Source organism: Protobothrops mucrosquamatus, unplaced genomic scaffold (genome assembly GCF_001527695.2).
Source record: "Protobothrops mucrosquamatus isolate PMUCROS unplaced genomic scaffold, P.Mucros_1.0 scaffold49798, whole genome shotgun sequence".
In the NCBI taxonomy this organism is placed as follows: domain Eukaryota; kingdom Metazoa; phylum Chordata; class Lepidosauria; order Squamata; family Viperidae; genus Protobothrops; species Protobothrops mucrosquamatus.
The window spans coordinates 1-1,051 of NW_015435524.1; the positions used below are offsets into that span (position 1 = coordinate 1).

At 43.1% G+C, this 1,051-nt stretch overlaps 1 protein-coding gene across 1 annotated transcript; it reads right to left on the reverse strand.

Moving 5' to 3' along the window:
* Positions 1-339: 339 nt before the first annotated feature.
* On the reverse strand, positions 340-810 carry LOC107302332 (zinc finger protein 3-like; the record flags this gene model as incomplete). Its single annotated transcript, XM_015831427.2, has 1 exon — positions 340-810. A coding segment is annotated over one exon (471 nt), but the record flags the coding sequence as incomplete, so codon positions are not given.
* Positions 811-1,051: the final 241 nt, after the last annotated feature.

Here is a 1,051-nt window from a genome sequence, read left to right on the forward strand (position 1 = left end):
GATCAAATTTTTCCTCATTTGGAATTTCTTCTGTAATAAGAAAGGAATTTATTACAAAACACTGTCCATAATCTGGGCATTTGAATGGTTACTGTGCTATGTGTAACTTTACATGATTTAAAAGTTTATACCTACTACTGAAATCTCTCCCACACTCTGGACACTCATATGGTTTCCTCTCCTGTGTGAGTCCTCTGATTTCTAACCAGGGCATATTTCGAAGAAAAATCTTTCCCACAATCTGGACACTCAGAGTTTCTCTCCCGTGTGAGTCCTCTGGTGTGTCACCAGGTTGGAATTTTGATTAAAACTTTTCCCACAATGACATTTATATGGTTTCTCTCCTGTGTGAGTCCTCTGATGTCTAACCAGGTCAGATTTCCAAAAGAAATCTTTCCCACAATCTGGACACTCATAGGGTTTCTCTCCTGTGTGAGTCCTCTGGTGTTCAACAAGGTAGGAATTCTGACTAAAACTTTTCCCACAATGACATTTATATGGTTTCTCTCCTGTGTGAGTCCACTGATGGTTCACCAGGGCATATTTCGAAGAAAAATCTTTCCCACAATCTGAACACTCATAGGGTTTCTCTCCTGTGTGAGTCCTCTGGTGTGTCACCAGGCTGGAATTCCGACTGAAACTTTTCCCACACTCTGGACACTCATAGGGTTTTTCTCCTGTGTGAGTCCTCCGGTGTGTCACCAGGCTGGAATTCCGACTGAAACTTTTCCCACACTCTGGACACTCATAGGGTTTTTCTCTTGTGTGAGTCCTCTGGTGTCTCACCAGGCTTGAATTCTGACTGAAACTTTTCCCACACTCTGGACACTCATAGGGTTTCTTTCCCGTGTCAGTCCTCTGGTGTTCCACAAGGTAGGAATTCCGACTAAAACTTTTCCCACAATGACATTTATATGGTTTCTCTCCCGTGTGATTCCTCTGATGGTTCACCAGGGCAGATTTTGAAGAGAAATCTTTCCCACAATCTGGACACTCATAGGGTTTTTCTCCTGTGTGAGTCCTCTGGTGTGTCACCAGGTTGGAATTCTGA